We start from the raw sequence: 15138 nt of genomic DNA, 5'->3' as shown, positions 1-15138 counted from the left end.
TCTCCCAGCCTCTTGTACCCCTCCCCCCAACAGATGGTTTCTTTCCAACATGGATCGTGAAAGATTGGGAAAACGACACTCTGGCACCCTGTCCTGGCAGCAGTGAGACTGGATTTAGGTTATATAAACACTAGCTGGGCTTTGGGCAAGGGCATTCTGTGGAACAAATCATTTTTGAGTAGATAAATTTAGCCTCTTTATCTCTGGCCTCAGGTTGCTTGGAGGGAGAGCTATGAGTTGACATAAATGGAGGATGCATACTTTTTTGCCCAGTCACTAGGACAGCAGTCAGCAAACTCAGGCCCAAGAGCCAAATCCATTTGGGCGCTTGTTAAATAAAAATTTAATGGAGTGGAGCCAAGCCTATTTGTTATGTGTTGTCTGTGTATGTTTCTGCTTTCAGGCAACAAAGGCTGAGTTGAGTAGCTGCAACAAAAACCATACAACCTGCCAAACTGAAAATAGTGTATTCACTATCTGGGCCTTTACAGACAAGGTTTGCTGACCCCTGTTCTAGAAGGACCTGGCCCAGAACATCCATCCATTCCTTGCAATACTGGGCTCCTATTTGAGTACTGGCTGCAAGAAGGGATAAGCTTTGTCAGGAAAGAGAAGAAAAGGCCTATCTCTGAGACCTCTTCAGTAACCACAAGACACCGGTTGCCACTGCTTTCTGTTCTAATCCTTTCCCTGTCCTCAGTTCTATCTCTCCTCCCTGCTTTTCTTTGTCCACTCTGACTCCTTTTCTCACTGCTAAATTTTCATTCTGGATCTGGGAAATCTTGTCCCTCAGTGATGTGCAGCAGTCTCCTCCATTTACATAAAAGGTTGGCGTTCCCTGGTGAAAATTAGAGTAGTCCTTCTGGGTTCCCCTTTCCCAGCCTCTAGCATGGACAGGCCAGCTTTCCAACTCGGCCCAATGGAACCCAGGGTCCGCCCTGGCTGAGGGTCAAGGCGAGGTACTGAAAGGCAAAGGGAACTCTGTCAAATGCACTCCTGGGTGTATTTTTTTCCAGGGTGGGCTTTGTGCTAGTGGCAATGAGCCCATGTCAGGCAGTCAGACATAAAGCTACATCACTTTTTGATTACTTTAAAAATAGCACTTAAAAAAAATTCAGCCCCCAAAGATGGGTTGCTTTTTGCTTTCTTTTGAGCTGGTTTTAATGACCCAGTTGCTTGTTTGAAAGCTATTTATTTAGACGACAGATACGGAGATGTAACTGGATAAATAAAAAAAGTGAAATTGAGGCTCGAAGCAGTGGTTAAAATACAAACACACAGGGGCCACTCCCTGCAGCAGGGTCCCCCAGACAGAACAATGGCTCAGAAATTACACTTAGAATCCTCGCCACCCCCACAACCCCCTGCCCCATCCTAAGTTACTCCAAACCTCAAGGTCCCATGCAAGAAACTGGATTTCTGTTTGGCACCAGGCACCCACACGGCCCTGCCCCCGCTCCACCCTTCTCCTGATTCCCAGCGAGGTTTGCACACCCACTCCTGCGCGGGAATCCAGCTGCGCTCCGCTAAGACCCACAGAAGCTGGGGGCGGGGGCCCAGCACCAAGCGCTCAGTCTGGCCCCCGGGGGCCACCCCGCCCCTCTCGTCACCTCCCACGGCAAGGGGAGCCGCAAGCCACAGCCCAGGGTCTCCGCGGATGGGAAGAAGGCAAAGTTGCGAGGAGGGCGACCTCCCGTTGGGACGTGTGGGTGCGGGACACACCAGGCACCCCCGGGCCCTCGCGGCTGCCCAGGGAGCCTCCGCCTCCCCTGTTCATGCCGCTAGCATACACCTAAGTCCGCAACTCCCCATTACATCCTGCGAGTGATAGCCCCCCTCTTTAATGGCAAATGTTTTGGAATGTCCAGAGAGAAGAAAATGGACGGCGTGGAGGAAAAGATTTCCCGGCCGGGCCTTTCGTTTCACCTCCGGATATCGGAATACTCAGACTGTTCATCCTCCCACTCGCTGCTTCCAGAAGTTCCCTGGGCCCCGGGGCCGGCCGCTCTGCCCCGGGCGTGGGCGTTGGGGTGGCTCTTGCTACCTCGCTCACCCTTGGCACCTCGGCCGGCCTCCCGACTGCTGGGCTCCGCGAGGTGGTGCCCCATTTCCGCGGGGTGGCCCCTGGAGAGCTTGGCCCTTTCGCCCTGGAGCTGGCGCTCGGGCGGCGCCGTGGGGGGTCTCTGGATGGCCGAGGTGCAGAAACTCAGGATGGAGCACAGGCTTCCCCAGCTCTGCTCACACTGAGCCTGGACGCTGTGGGTGATGGCCTCCTTCACCTCCTCCCCACAGGTCAGCAGCAGGTTCACTAGGTCCACGTAGGGTCTGGGGATTGAGAGAGAAACCGGGGCTGGAGAAGGCCTCCTGTGGGCTGCGGAGGGCAGGACCCACACGAGGGGAGAGACCTGGCCGATGCTTCACTTGGGTTTGGTTTGGCAAAAGATGTTCCTGGAATTACTGCTAGTCTTTACCTGGATTCTGTGGAGTACTGGGCTGCCTGCCAGGCACTGGAAGGAACTGGAGCCTGGGAGAGGGAGCCCGCCACAAGAAAAAGGGCCCCTGACAATACAGGTGTCTGTGCTAGAAGCCTAGAAGTCCTGGGGAGTGAGGCACACAGCTGTGGGAATGAGGCGGGCCTGCCCGTTTCTGCTGTGCTCCGTGTCTCTCTCTGACTCTTTGTGATTCCCATGGACTGCAGCCCGCCAGGCTCCTCTGTCCATGGGGACTCTCCAGGCAAGAATACTGGGGTGGGTTGCCATGCCCTCCTCCAGGGGATCTTCCCAACCCAGGGACCAAACCCAGGTCTCCCACTTTGCAGGAGGATTCTTTCCTGTGTGAGCCACCGGGAGTCCCCCGGCCTGTTTAGGGTGTGCTAGCTAGGAGGATTTTAGCAGGAGGGGAAATGGGTCTTGGAGCCGGTGGAATATTACTTATGCAAATAGTGAAGGGCCTTAAATACTAAACTGAGGAAGCTTTATGGCAGGGAAGCGAGACTGGCTGGATTTGCACTGGGTGTCCTTCTCCTTGATAAGCCTAATCTAAGTGACGCTCCCCAAAATCAGCTTTCCCCCTGTGTGTATTTGCCCCTGGTTTGGGCTCATGATAATGAAGGGTGTTTGGGGAAGCTTCTGGATGCATTCTCCTTTGTATCTGGAGGCGTCTGGAACAGGTGAAGGGCGGGGCTGGGGTGTAGATTCCAACCAAGATTTCCCTTCCTTGGTGGCAGAGGCTGAGGTGGGGGAGTGGCTGTCTGAACAGCTCTATTCTTTGGGTCTGGGCTTCCCCACAAAGGGAGGTGAGAGCTGGTCTGGCAGAGAGGGGCCTCTGTGCTTGGGACGAGAGCCAGCTGTCTATGAAATATGCATGCTTGGTTCCCAAGGGGAGGACCAGTTGCTCAGGCCATCTTTAGGAAAAGTGCTGAAGGAGGCATGACTACGTACCTTCCTCCTGGGGGTGGAGATGTGTGCAGAAAGCCGGAGCAGTGTGCCTATTTTGGGGCCCATCTGGCAAAAGGTGCCCCCTGCAATGGGATCTCCTGGCCAACTCACCAAGCCTTTCTTACATCTCACTGGACTCTTAAAATCCCCAAGGTGTGGGGAGGGGTATGGCATGTTCCAGATGGCTAACAAGCTTTCTTAAGCAGCTCTCACTGGCAGAATTTCTGGGTCTATCTGACCATGCATTGGGCTATCCCCTTGGGCAGGAAATCAGTCTTGCACGTAAGATCAGTTATAAGAACAGGACTTTTTTCCCTCGGTGAGCCTGCACCATGGGAGGCTGCGCTGCAGTCCATTTGAATCTTTTCTCTGCGTGTTGGCAGTTGTTGCCCAGCAGGAAGGGCAGATGGTTTTAAGACTCGTGAAGCAGTTTGCTGCCATTTTTATGAATTAGTCCTCAAGTTGTAATTGAGTGAACTGCCCTCATTTCACAGCTAGAAGAGCAGAGACATGGTGGGGGAGAAAGTGGCTTTTGGAAGCTTCTGGGCCGAGAAGGCCTGGGGCTGGGCTGAGAGCGGAGGGGAGGAATGTCCCGGCTGACAGAGATCAGGCTGCCTTTTAAGGCTTACTTGATGCCTTTGGAGTCGGAGAGTCTGGGCTCAGCTGATGAGCAGGGTGCTGAAAGTCTTGAAGACAGGCCCCTAACCGTGACAAGGACAGTGATGACCCAAGTTGACTTCAGCTAAGAGAGGGGGGCGTGGGCACACGAGGGAAGTGCTCCATGCATGTCTGTTTCCTTCCATCTTTTGAAAACTAGCAACTGACAGCCTCAGGGACAAGTTTACCGAGTGTCTGCTAGAGCACCATTGGGATTTTAGCACCTGAGCCTGCCTACCACCTCCTGCGGCTAGATAAGCAGATCACGGAGACTAAGCATCTGTCTTTTGGGGATGCTTTTTTCCAAGTTTCTTTCCCCAGAGTAAGGAGAGGAAGGGCCCTCCTGGGAATCCATGGACTGCCTCTTGGCCTCCTTCAGCAGGGCATCCTGCCTGCCAGACGAGCTTGCTGAATCCCAAGGCGGATCCCAGAAGGCTGGACTACCCCACGCTCTTTTCTGCCCTTGGCGCTCTCTGCCGAGGAGAAAGCTGTGAACCATGGGGAGGGGTGTGTTCATCTAAGCTGTGTTTCAAGCTGGCATGGTGCCTTCTCAGGCTGCTAGCTCAGCCCGTGTCTAATGACAAAGCCCAGCTCTCTCCACTGGGCGTCAGCAAGGCTAAAGGGTTTTTAAAAATACTTGGAGGGGGATGTGCCTGGAGGCTGCCAGCACCCAGTGACAGGGTGTCTGACGGCCAGACGGGTGATAGGGAGAAAGTGGGAGGGAAGGGGCGAGGGGAGCAGAGTGTGTGAAGGAAGTCACTAACCGAATGTGAGCATTTTAGGGGTTAACGGAGGGTCAGGTTGAGGGATGGGGGTGATATGGATTCTAGGATGACTCTGATTTCCTTCTCTCTAGAGGGACGAGCAAATTCAGCTTTCATTTTCTTATCTGTGGCCAAGGTCATACATTCTTAAATGGCCTTCTTGATATTGGGGACTGATGGGATTTTTGGTGCCCAAATCAGTTAAGATAGTTAAGAAAAACTAAAAAAAAAAAATTCAGTTCAGCTTTAAATACTAGTTGACAGAGTGTGCAGTTGCAGCTTCAGAAGGGAAGGCAGTGGGATTATGTGGGGAGCTTGAATTGCTGGCTTAGCAAGAGAAATTGCATGTAGCCACAGTGAGTATTTAAGAAAAAGGTCCAGGTTTGTTTTTGGGGTAGACCACCTGCATTTCCAGAGCAGGGTGGGGTGGGGGCTATGTGGGCTCTAAGTGATGCACGGAGCCTTTTGGAAGTAAGGGTCCCATGGACGATGTTTCCATGGAGGAGACAAAAGACAGCCATAGCACTTTCTGTCTTCTTAAATGCAAAGGTGGGGTGGGGTGGCAAAACCCCTCAAAACCTTCAGTTTTCCCAAAGAAACAAAAGTCTTCTTGGCTCCAGGAATGTGTTACAGAATTAAAAACTAGGGGCCTGTCACCCATTTTTGAGGCCAACAAACTATCTCTGATGGAGGAGAGTAAGTCAAAGACAAATGAACTTCATGCGTTTCTCAGCAATGGAGTGTCTGCCTCTTGCAGGGCCACCTTGAAGGAAGGAAACCAGTGTTCTGCTTGTGTAACAGGACTGTTTTTGAAAAAAGGGGAAAAAGTCCTGCTGCATTTGGGGACCAATGAGCCTTTAGTTGGTCTAGTGGGGAGAATGGAGGCCAGGACAAGGAGGTTTGAAGTCCATTCCTGACAACTGGCTTCAGAATCACCAATTCCCAAGTTGGAAATTAGGAATTGAACCTCAGAGCAAGATCTTTAACTTCTTAGCTTCACTTTCTTTGTTGCACGGGGTTAGTATTCTCTTGCTTGTAGCACTGTTGGGAAAGGTAAATGAGATTATCTAGGCCAAGTCCCTGGCCAAGGGCCTGGCCCACTCAGAAAATGAGAGTTATTGTTATTGCTATTGTTGTTGATGCAATTGTTGGTTTGATTCTTTACAGAAATTTGGAAGAATAGAAAATATTTTATTGGGCATTAGTATAACTCAGGTTTCCTAGGTGGTGCTGGTAGTAAAGAATTTGACTGCCAATGAAGGAAATGCAAGAGATGTGGGTTCGATCCCTAGGTCAGGAAAATCCCCTGGAGTAGGAAATGGCAACCTGCTCCAGTATTCTTGCCTGGAAAATCCATGACAGAGGAGCCTGGTGGGCTACAATCCATTGGGTCACAAAGACTCAGACATGACTGAGCGACTGAGAACACAGTGTAACTCAGGGCAAAGGCAACATCACTTTGCTCCTGGCAAGAGCTGCCTATAGAGATTCATGGTGAATCTAATAATTCTAACACAGTACCAGGGATGTTGCAAGGTACCTAGAGCCTTATAACCGAGTGGAAAGTGACAGATGATGGTTGCTCTTCTCTGTGGTCTAAGTGGTGTGGGTGGGATGGGGAGTGGCCTGTTTAGTGACATAGTTGAGGGAGGCTATGGCATGAAGTAAGGAGCAAGGGTTGATAAAATTGTACTGATTTGGCCCAGTGAGTCACTGGGCAAAGACTAACAGTGCAGTAACTTGTACCGGGCTGCTTAGCTAGTACCTTGCTTTCTGCCCTGAGGTCCCCAAGGAAGGAGCCATTGCAACTGCCATGGGTTACTGTGTTAGGAGCCAACTGTGCTTTCATCTGCTTTACTACTCTGCAAAAATTTAGGATCCTGTAGGGATGTTTTTAAAGGAAGATGGCCTGGGTTTATGATTGAATTACAAGTCTTCCAAAGAGTATGTTCCTATCCCCTCATTTTGGCATAAAGGTGTTTAGCCGATTAAAGTTTTTATCATTTGTTTTGCATTTTCTCTGAGAGGGCATGAATGTTGAAGGTGAATTGGACATTCTAAGGGAAAGCAGAGCTTATGGGGACAAGGGAAAAAGCTATTGGTATTTAAGAGTATAAGTCCTGGAGCTGGACTGCAGGCTCCTCATCATTGTCTGTGTGGCCTTCACCACAGTGAATCTCAGTTTCTTCATCTGTAAAATGGAGATGAAAATGGTACCTAGCTCATGGTGCTGTCATGAAGATCAAGTGAAAGATTCATATGAAGCCTTAGCACAATGCGTGGCACTCAGTACACACTCAGTATCTATTACCAGCCCTTGGCCCTATGCTGGGGCACCTACATGGCAACTCGGAACACTCAGGACTGTTGGGGTCCTGGCTAATGGAAAGACGAAAGGTATTCCTGAATTCCACACATTTCACGCTCAGTGAAATAGATTTCCTGTTGCTATTGCTTAGGATTTTGAAACTGATGGTGGAAATTTCTTTTGCTTTTCCTGAAGGCCAGCCGGAAAGGGACTCTGAGGGGAGTCAGTGCAGCTTTCTGTGGTAAACCACAACCTCCCCCTTTAATAGGAGAGCTCAGCCTCTGCTAGTCAACCCATCAAACTGAAGAAGACTGTCTCTGGACCGCAGCAGACCTCTCCTCCCTGCGTCCGCGTTGCAGCATCACCCCAGCCCGCCCCCGCCCCACCCCACAGGGCAGCACTCACGCATGCAGCAGCAAGTCCTTGAAGTGAATCATTTCCACCATCACCCGGATGTTCTCCTGCGCCGCAGAGCACAGATCGTGCTTGAGGTAGCATTCCCGCTGTAGCTGGAACACCATCTCCTTGATGGCCGGACACTTCCGGCTGATGCAGCTGAATCTGTGCCGCAGAGCGTGGGCCTTACACTTCAAGGCATCTTTGATGAACGACTTGCCCTGAGAGGGGAGGGGACGGGGAGGAAGAGAGGGGGGAAGAGGCCAGTCCTTATTACACGCTTTGACATTCTGAGCCTTGTTGGGCTTACATGGGGTTTTTCTGACAACCGAACCTCATGGCCCCATCCAGACGGACATCCTTGCAGGAGAGAGGCTGAGGCTACATCAGGAGGTCTGTCCACAGTGATGTGAGACCTCTGCCTTCGGTCCCAAAGGATGTTACCTGGGCGACTGACATGGTTGCTTCCTTCCTCCCAAACGCCTGTACTAGCCTCCCTCGTCCTGGGGCTCCCGTGGCCCTCTGTCCTCAAGGAAGCCCAGTGTTGACTGTATGGTGGCAACATTTCTCAAATTTTCTGAGGGAAATTTGGGCAGGCATAAGCCGAGAGCTCCTTGGCGGTGTGTGGCAAGAATTTTCCCCAGGTGCCTTCATGTCCAGATCTCGCATCTTTCCTGCTCCTTCTAGTGATGTCAAGGTCGGGTGTGAGCTGGGCCTGCCTTTCCTGCCTCAGTGCCTCCCGCCGACCCCAACCCGTACTCTCTCCTCCTCCTAGCCTTTAAGGAGGAGCATTCTTTTCCTTTTTGAAAGCAATTTGACTCCTTTAAACTGTTAGGATTACTGCCTCTAAAAGGCCCGCCTGGCACACTGCCTGCCAGCATCTGGAGCCTGAACTGCCCGGCTGACGGCCCCTCCCCCTCACCCCAGGCCTCCGAGTGGCGAAGGCAGCCAGGCATACATCTGGCCTGCAGTTCTCTTTCCTGGCAACCCCGCGAGATTGTTCTCATCCTAGAGAGGAGACAGCTGTTGGGGGTGTGGAGGCGAGCCCCAGCCGTTGGCTTCCTTATCAACCTCGCGGGGCACAGAGGCACCGTGGGATACCCATCCAGGGATCCTCACACCCCATCTTCTATAGAAGTGAGCTGTCATTGGAGAGGTCACCCCTGTTTTTTAGACAGGCCTGGAAGTAACAGAGTTGAGAAAGTAAATGGGTTTAGGTTGGAATTGGGACACTGGCCAGCACGTTTATTTCAGTCCTTCTCTGTAGAAGCAGCTGAAAGGTCTACAGATAGAGTCTGATCACTGAAAAGCCACCTCATGGTGATTCCCTTTCCTCTGACGCGCCAGTGAGAGCCAAATAGGATGGAGGGTAGGGCGTGCCGGTTGATTAAGTAGTTATGGGCTGAGACCTGACTTGAAAGGGATGCTTCTAACTTGAGAACATACTCCTGTTGGTTGAGGAAAAAAAGGAAGATGAATGTATGCGAGGGCTGCAGCAATCTGTTCTCAGTATTCTTCCCTGACATCCTGTGGGATTGCCCTGAAATACACATCTTTCCTCCGGATTTCCTATTACGTTTCCTAATTCCAGTTAATCCAGAAGGGATGCTTTATTAGGGCATCTCAAGGAGTTCAAACACTTTCCTCCTCTTTCCTTCCTGGTTTCCCCTGCTGGCACCCCACATCCTCTGCAGGGGAGGCTGCCAGCCCTGTCGCATCCCTTCCTGGTTCCCAGGCGTTGCTCTGTCAGGCTGTCCGCAGGATGTCAGTACATGGTAACTGGTGATGTTCATAAGTCACGCCTCAACTGTTGGCCTCATCCAAACAGTCATGGCTGTCCCATGAAACGACAACAGGGTACTTCACAGTGCAGACACAGGCTGGGGAGGACACGAAGGAGATGAGCCTGATGCTCCGCTCCACCTGAAACGTGTTCGAACGGTGTGCACTGGAGCCGTAAGGTTACTTGTTGGGTTCTTCTCCTACCCATGCAGCATCTAGGCTTTTACCCTGGGGACTCTGGGATAAGTGAAGTGGGTCAGGCCCTGACTATATTTGTTATATAGAGCGGGACTCACTCAGGGTTCCAACTTTTTAGGTTGGGAGAGGAGGATCTGCTACTTAGGAGAAAGAAAAACCTGCTCTCTGGAGGCCCTGATTTATCCATGCTGCCTGCCCACATGTCCTCTAGGAGATGAGGAATTTCTACAAATTTCAAGTCTGTTTTATTCTTGCCTATTAGGTGCAAATAGCTTTTGGCATGTTTCATTGGAGTCCCTGACCTTCCCTGCCTTACCCCCAGCCTAATGCTGTGGTCCTTGCAGACTGGGTTCTGGGTAGCCAGACAGTGTATGTGCCTTACTATTTACCATGAGTTTTCTCTGCTAAGAATCCTCAAACAATTGTTCAGCTTGGTCTCCACCCCACTCTGTGTGTGCACACACAGGTGAAGGGTGGAGGAAGACTCGGCCGATACGACAGGTCCAGAAAGCTGAACCCCAGGAGTGGAGTGGGGAGTCCCTGGCACCCTGCTGCGTACCTGGAAGGTCTCTGGCAAGTACGAAAACCCACCATGACGATCAGCTAGGAAACTCTGTTAACAGGTTTTTCCAGTGAACGTTTCAGTCATGCTCTGCTAACCCAAAACATTCTTGGTGCTCAATATGGTTTTTACCTGGGCATCAAATTTTCCAGCGTTGTGCAGAAAAGTCATGCAAATTCCATGTAAGCCCCGAATCTCACAAGAGTTGTTCTCGAAACATTCAAACACGCCACACCCCACATCGCCAGCGCTGACCAAACAGTGCTGGATTTCCGCTAAAATGAGAATTACATACAATCATATACAAAATTCTCTGCCATGCTGGGGAATGCAGAGAGATGCCGGTGGAAATAAAAGTAATGACTAGAAGGAAAATTAAGAAAGAGTGTTAGAAATGACTGTTTCGGGATCCAAAAACCAAGGAAAGAAAATTTCATCACTTAATCTACTTATGAAGATAACTAGTATTTGTAATATTTGTAAAAATTAGCCAGACCTACATTACAAAAGTCACAAGAGAAGTTAGGTCAGAACACTCCATTTTTTCATCCTTCTCATCTTATTAAAGTATTTGTGGGAATATTTAGTTTGACAGCTGCAGATTTTTCAGCTTTCTAAACCCACTGACAAAAATAAAATTTCAACCCATTAGCTTGGTCTTTCCCGTCTGTCCTTCATCAATGAAATACTCTTCTGTACTTGGATGAAGCTGCTGCTATTAAATCACGGCCATTTCCTTCCTGACCCCCAAATGAGAGCGTCCAAAAAGCAGTTTCAATTTAGCTTTATGATTCAACACCTAAAAATCAAAACAAAATTCCTATTAAGGCAGCGCCTCCAAACCATTCACATTAAAAATACCAGGCTAGGGAAACTGCGGTTTGCTTGCAAGCAGGCTCAGGAGTCGAGTCAGATAGGGGTTAGTCTGCAGAAACGCAACCTTTGCAGTTCGAGGGTCCTTTTTAATAGCGATCTGGGGTGAGATGTCGCTTAATTCCCTAGACTTCTCGCGACCCGGGTGTCCGCTGCCCTTCTTCGTAGAATGTGGCCCTAATTCGTCTCTCTGAAAGGACAGGCTGAGAGGGAGTTAACTGTCAGGCTGCAGAGCCTCTCTCCCTTCCCTCCCCCTACCCAAATCCCTGACTTAAACCAACCACAAAATTACATCAGAAGAGTATATTTTGGAAGAAGGGCGGGTCGGAGGAGATAATCCGCATTCAGATTAAATCTGCCGAGAGAAAGAGGGGAGTGCATTTGTTGAGGGTCACCAACTAGCGAAAATCACGTTTGATTCTCAGGGAAAGCTCTGGGAGGGGGAAAGGTGGGTGAGATTCCTAGGACGAGCGGGGCGCGAGCCGGGGGTGCTGGCATCCGCCTATGGAGGTGGAGGACTCCCGGACGGTCCCATGCGCGGCCCCGGCGCGCCGGCCAGGAGCGCGCAGGGCCGCGGTTCACTCGCTCCCGGCGCCCCTAATGGGCACTCGTGCATTCCTGCTCGTGCGGTGAGCGCACGCACGACACCGCCGGGTTCGCAGGCCCCCTTAATAAAGGGAGGGCCGTGAAGAGCGAAGAAGCGCTAGGCAGATTTTCTTCCTCTCCCGGGGGCTGGGAAAAGGGCCAGCCCCGTGCCCTGCACGCCTGGTTGTGCTTGGCAGCTCGGGGGTAAGCGGAGAGCCGGTCGAGCAGCTGCCGCGCACGGTTCGGGCTGTGTCACCATTTCTTCTCTTGCTGACCTGCCCTGGAGCCAGGGACGGAGGCAGCACCGCAGAGGTACGCTTTACTCCACCCGCCCCTGCCCCTTCCGAAAGGAATGCCCCACAAGGGGGAAAGTTCGCCATGCCATTTGTCTCGCCTACAAAGTTCTTGGATGTCGGGCATCTTTTGAGGAGGGGGAGAAGCAGTCCTGCCGCGGCCGGCCGGCTGGGAAGAGAACTTCTTCGGTTCAGGGCGCAGCCCGGTAGCGGAGACGCTCCGTGCCGCCTGCAAGCCGGTTAGGATGGAGCAGGGAGGTTTGAACCGGTCCGGGGACGCTGAAGCTGGCATTGGCCGCGTCATGCGGTGCTTCATTTACCCTCGATCACGGGAGGACAGCAACAAGTCCTGCCCCAGCCATTTCATCACCCGGCCAGCACGTGCGGATTCCGGGCGCGCGGAGCCCGGTGTGGACCTCGCGCTTTCCTCTTCACGCCCCGCTCCACCCCCAAGAGTTTGAGCGGCCCAGGGTGGGCGCCCACTTCTGGGCGAAGCGCCCGGGGCGCGCTGCGTTGGTGCGGGATGTCTTCTCCCAGCAGCTCCCCGCCGCCGGGGCGCACGCGCTTACCTGTGTTCTGCAAGGACAGACGGCCTTTCTGCTGGGAGCCCCTGTCTTGGGGACCTTCGGGGGGGTTGGTGGCGTCGGTCCCTCGAGCTGGATCGAAGGTAACCAGCACCAAAGCCAGGGTCACGAACTGGCCCAGCCGCTCGGCACACATGGTTCTTGGTGTAAATCTCCAGCCCGGAGACCTGGATTCTTTGTGCTCCCCTCCGCCTCTTCCTCCTCCTTCGCCGCTTCCCCTCCTCCTCCCACTCTTCCTCCCGGCTCGCCTTTTCCCTCCTCGCGGCCGCGGCTCGGATAGAGGTTACCCAGCGCCCTCCCGTAGCTCTCCGGAGAGCATGTGACCAGGCCGTTAGCAGCGCCGCGAGTGCCGGGCAATGGCAGGGACGGTGCCTCAAATATCCCTGGAAGCTCTGGTGTCACTTGAATGAAGGAGTCGAGCAGGTGTTGTCCCGGCGGCTGGACCAATCCGAGACCCCCGCCCGTTTGACAACACGGCTGGGAGGCGGGGCCTGCGCCCAACTACTACTGGAGGAAGCCGAGCGCCGCTGGGAGCGCCTGACAAAGTTGCCGACCTGGCGGTGGCCACGCGTTTGCGTGCGTGTGTGAGTGTGTGAGAGCGCGGCCGGAGATACATGCGCGTGTGCGGGTGCTCCAAGGCAATGGCCGAACGGACTTAACTCAAAGCGAATCCTAGCTCCGGTTGCAGCTAAAGAAAGGCGAGAGGGGATGGTCTGCGCTGGGACAGCGTCCCCCGTCCCCTCCAGCCCCCTCGGGCTCCTGGCTTGCATCACACCCGCAACGGGCTGGCAAAGTTTCCTCTTTCTGCCTTTTGCAATTTAGTTAAGATTCCCAGCCCCAAGGCTTTGACAGATTGGAGAATTTCCTGGACACAGTGGTGCTGGGGGCAAGCTGGGCACAGATAGGAATTCCTGGCGGTGTGATGCTTTGCATTAAAAACAAAAACTCCTCCAAACTATTTTAAGATAGGAGCAGAAGCACTAGATACAGGACTCTGCTTGAGCGGTTGCCGCGTCTTCCTCTTTTCGCCCCGCCGTGGTGGGCCTTGCCACACCTTAGGTGCCAGATTCTTGCCCCTCCCTCAATCCAGGAGGATTCTGGGCTGGGCTGCAGGGATCCAGGTGAGAGACTGGACTTGCATCATTTACAGGCGGGTGGCAGGGAGGCCCAGGCAGCCCTGAGTCAGCCCGCGGCGGAGCATCGCGTGCCCCAGAGGCTGGAGCTTGAAAGGCAACTTTACGCGTCTCCAAACATACACTTCCATTTTCCCAAAGCGCTACTCGCCGCCGCGTTCTGTGTTCCCTTTACTCTTCATTCATCGGATGGTAAAGGTCAAAAAAAAAAAAAAAAAAAAAAAAAAAAATTCTCCCCAAACCCTAAAAACAGAACGCGAGGAAATTCTCTCCATCTCTTCTCCTTTCTTGCTCGAGCTCCCTCCCCAAGCACGGCCGGCGCTGGGTTGCGCTCGACTGCTTTCTCGCCCCGGCTCGCGGAAGCAGGGAGAAAGTTGGGCGCCGCTCGGAGCGCCTCTTCCCCCGCTATGTGTGTACGTGTGCACGCTCACGTCTCCCCCGCGCCGAGGCCGGGGACAGGAACTGCTCCGGGCACCGTCAGCCCGACGGCGCAGCTCTGGGGGCTCGTAGGGCAGGGGGAGGGCGGGGACGCGAGCGCCGCGCCGCTCACCCGGGTCGCCGCGCTTTCGCCCCTCCCCCGCCGTCTCCACCCTCCTGCAGAACAGGTGAGCTTGGGTACCAGCTCCAAACGCCCACCCCCGCCCCGCTCCCAGCCCGCGCCCTCTGCGGTAATGCGCCCCGGAGGTTTCATCACCCACTGCCCGCGGCGACGCGGCGCTGGGTCTCCGCGGCGGGGCGCACCAAGCGCCTCGTTGGGGCAGCCTTGTGACACAGTTGGGGGAGGGGGTGCGGAGACGCTGGGGCCAGGTCGTCCTCTGTCCACCGTTCGGCTTCCCAAGCTCCGCTCCCGAGGTCCCGGATGCAGGAGGGCGTTGGGAACCGGGATGGGGGCAGGGTGGGCACCAGTGGCTGCGGCTGTCCAGTGTCCAGCGGCCCAGAGGTGGGAGGAATGACAGGAGGGGGCGGGAAAGGCGCCTTCGAGCAGGCCGCCCCCAGGGGTTGCAGCGCCTGGGAGCTAGCCGCTGTCCCCCATCTCCACCCGATTCAGAGCTCCAGGAAAGGATCGCTTTGAATGTCTGAGTTTGTGTCGTGACAAAGAACTGACCACTCATGCCCGTGATTCCAATAACAATTACATCTTACAGCCTCAACAGTTTGAGGGGAAGGAGGTGGGGTACAAGTCCATTATATTAATAATAGGTGGTGCGCACTTCCCACTCTGCTTTTGTTTGGGTATTTATTTCCTTTATTGGTTTATGAAACACCATCTCCTGTAGATTCTTAAGAGACAAAACATAACAAAAAACCAACGGCAGTCTGGCCTCCCACGAAGTCCATAAGCCTTTGAATTTCCTGGGTAGGATTTCTTTCCTTGGAGAGCCTCTTTTGTAGGTGAGAACATGAGTAATATTGGCATTAAAAAGGGCATCTGATTTCTTGGCTCTTTGAGCAACAGAAACAGGAGAGGTCTAGCGGGTGGGAGCAAGCCCACCTTTGTGGGATGCAGTCACTCTGAGTCTTCTTGTTAGAAGGCTGGGCCGCCACGTGGAGCAGGGGCCAGGCAGA

At 53.3% G+C, this 15138-nt stretch overlaps 1 protein-coding gene across 1 annotated transcript; it reads right to left on the bottom strand.

The window, feature by feature from the left end:
* Positions 1-1176: 1176 nt before the first annotated feature.
* Positions 1177-13426, bottom strand: STC2 (stanniocalcin 2). The gene is made up of 4 exons (XM_065905671.1): positions 12425-13426; positions 10237-10379; positions 7572-7783; positions 1177-2325 (listed from the first exon to the last, which is right to left on the bottom strand). The coding sequence occupies exons 1-4, from the start codon at positions 12573-12575 to the stop codon at positions 1923-1925; spliced, it is 909 nt and encodes a 302-aa protein (XP_065761743.1). The 5' UTR covers positions 12576-13426; the 3' UTR covers positions 1177-1922.
* Between the last annotated feature and the right edge of the window lie 1712 nt (positions 13427-15138).

The sequence above is a fragment of the Muntiacus reevesi genome, chromosome 14, assembly GCF_963930625.1.
Source record: "Muntiacus reevesi chromosome 14, mMunRee1.1, whole genome shotgun sequence".
Classification (NCBI taxonomy): domain Eukaryota; kingdom Metazoa; phylum Chordata; class Mammalia; order Artiodactyla; family Cervidae; genus Muntiacus; species Muntiacus reevesi.
Note: the sequence above shows the minus strand (reverse complement) of the source record. Positions and strands in the feature narration are given on the sequence as shown.